Raw genomic sequence first — 1,647 nt, 5'->3', positions numbered from 1 at the left:
ATAAATAAATGTGAATTCAGGTATGAAAATTGCCCCTGAAAAGGAGCTTGCTGTTTATCTTCACAGAAACATAATCCCTGAAAATCCTTTGCTGCCATTTCTGGTGGTTTCTTCTTATGTAGGGGTATAATTATGTTTCCACCAGTTTCTGCCCAGATAATTGAAAGAAAGATGGAAAGTATTTTTTCTTACAGTGAAAAAATAATTGCTTTTAGGTGGAATCTTAATTCCTTAAAGCCAAGCATTATAAGAGCATCCTATCAATACTAGCCAAAACACAGAAAATAAAACTTTTACCCTTACCAGAATAGTCAGCCAAAGAGAACAAAATCTTGATTCAGTTTTTCATACCATCAGAAAACAAACACAAATGAGACTTTATGATTTTCATTTTCATGGTAATTTACATGCCAACCATGAACTAAATTCAATCAAACTCAGAAGAGTAGCCTTGGATGATAATGTGCATTTACTTACTTTTTTGGATGAGTCTGGCCAGAAGTGCTTGCCCCCCAAAAACAGCACAATCAGAGTTAAAGCCAGGATGCCGAAGATCAGTCCACAAATCTTAAGAGATTTACATATCTTCTTGGATTTAAATGCTTCTGCCTAAAGAAAGGACAGAGAGAATAAAACAGTACAAAATAACTCTCAAAATAGTAAGCCATAGTTCAAAGTCATCTTTGATTTCAATTTGTAATGGTCACAATGCTGTATGATAAATCTGTGAAACCATGCTTCTACTCAAAAGGGAAAAATACGAACCAACTTACATTTAGAATGTGACAGTCCTCACAGTTCCCTGGAGGATTCTTTGCCATGGTCTCTCAGCGCGCAGTACTCTTCTCTTGCTTTGAGAAGACTGAGAGACCACTGCTGAGGTGGAGTTGTAAGTGAGTCGGCTAACAGATGCCAGAGGAGAAGCTGAATTTATATGGCTCAAATATGTCATACCAGAGCCGGAGGGAGCCCAGGGGGCTCCTATGCTGCAATTTGTTACATAGATATACCCATATATGTATATAACTTCTGTGCATAGAATTCCATCCAGAATGGCAAAGACAGAAGGTTATAATGAAAACTATTGTCCTGGGGGTTGGGTTGGAAGGGGACCAAGCCTAGGACACACTGAAATGATTTTTCACTATGAACTTAAAATATCAGTGGTAAAATAGGCTGCACACTCCAGAAATAAGCAAACAAAACAAAAAAGAGGGAATGAAGTTCTAATTTCAATTCCATTCTATTCAACAAATATTTATTGCAGGGATATTAAATGTCAGGCACTGTGCTTGGTGTTGGACATTCAGAAATGAGTAAGACATTCCCTCCTCCACTCTGCAAATCTCTGAGGTCTGGAATCAATATGTATTCAACTAATTATAATTAAAAACAGGATGATTATAAATAAAAATGGATAAAACGGACACTAGAAATTCTTGCTTTCTCTCTTCATCCTACCTCGCTGATTGTTCCTTCTTAGTATCTTTTCCTGGATCCTCTTCTTCTGTATGTTCCTGTTGATACTTTTTATAGTTCTGTCTTTGATTATCTTCTCACTCCAAATATACTTCTTAGATGATCTCATCTACTCTTCTGATTTAAAATGTCATCAATATATTAATGTCTTCCAAGTTCATAATCCAG

The 1,647-nt window shown here is 36.4% G+C and overlaps 1 protein-coding gene across 1 annotated transcript in view; it reads right to left on the bottom strand.

The window, feature by feature from the left end:
• TNMD (tenomodulin) overlaps positions 1–821 on the bottom strand; it is a 20,630-nt gene extending 19,809 nt beyond the window's left edge. The window contains exons 1-2 of the mRNA XM_007952171.2: positions 774–821; positions 478–609 (exon numbers count right to left, since the gene is read on the bottom strand). Coding sequence (XP_007950362.1) covers positions 478–609; positions 774–821 — 180 coding nt within the window. The remainder of the gene's footprint in view (positions 1–477; positions 610–773) is intronic.
• Between the last annotated feature and the right edge of the window lie 826 nt (positions 822–1,647).

The sequence above is a fragment of the Orycteropus afer genome, unplaced genomic scaffold, assembly GCF_000298275.1.
Source record: "Orycteropus afer afer isolate SDZICR_OR568_19922 unplaced genomic scaffold, OryAfe1.0 scaffold00327, whole genome shotgun sequence".
Classification (NCBI taxonomy): domain Eukaryota; kingdom Metazoa; phylum Chordata; class Mammalia; order Tubulidentata; family Orycteropodidae; genus Orycteropus; species Orycteropus afer.
Note: the sequence above shows the minus strand (reverse complement) of the source record. Positions and strands in the feature narration are given on the sequence as shown.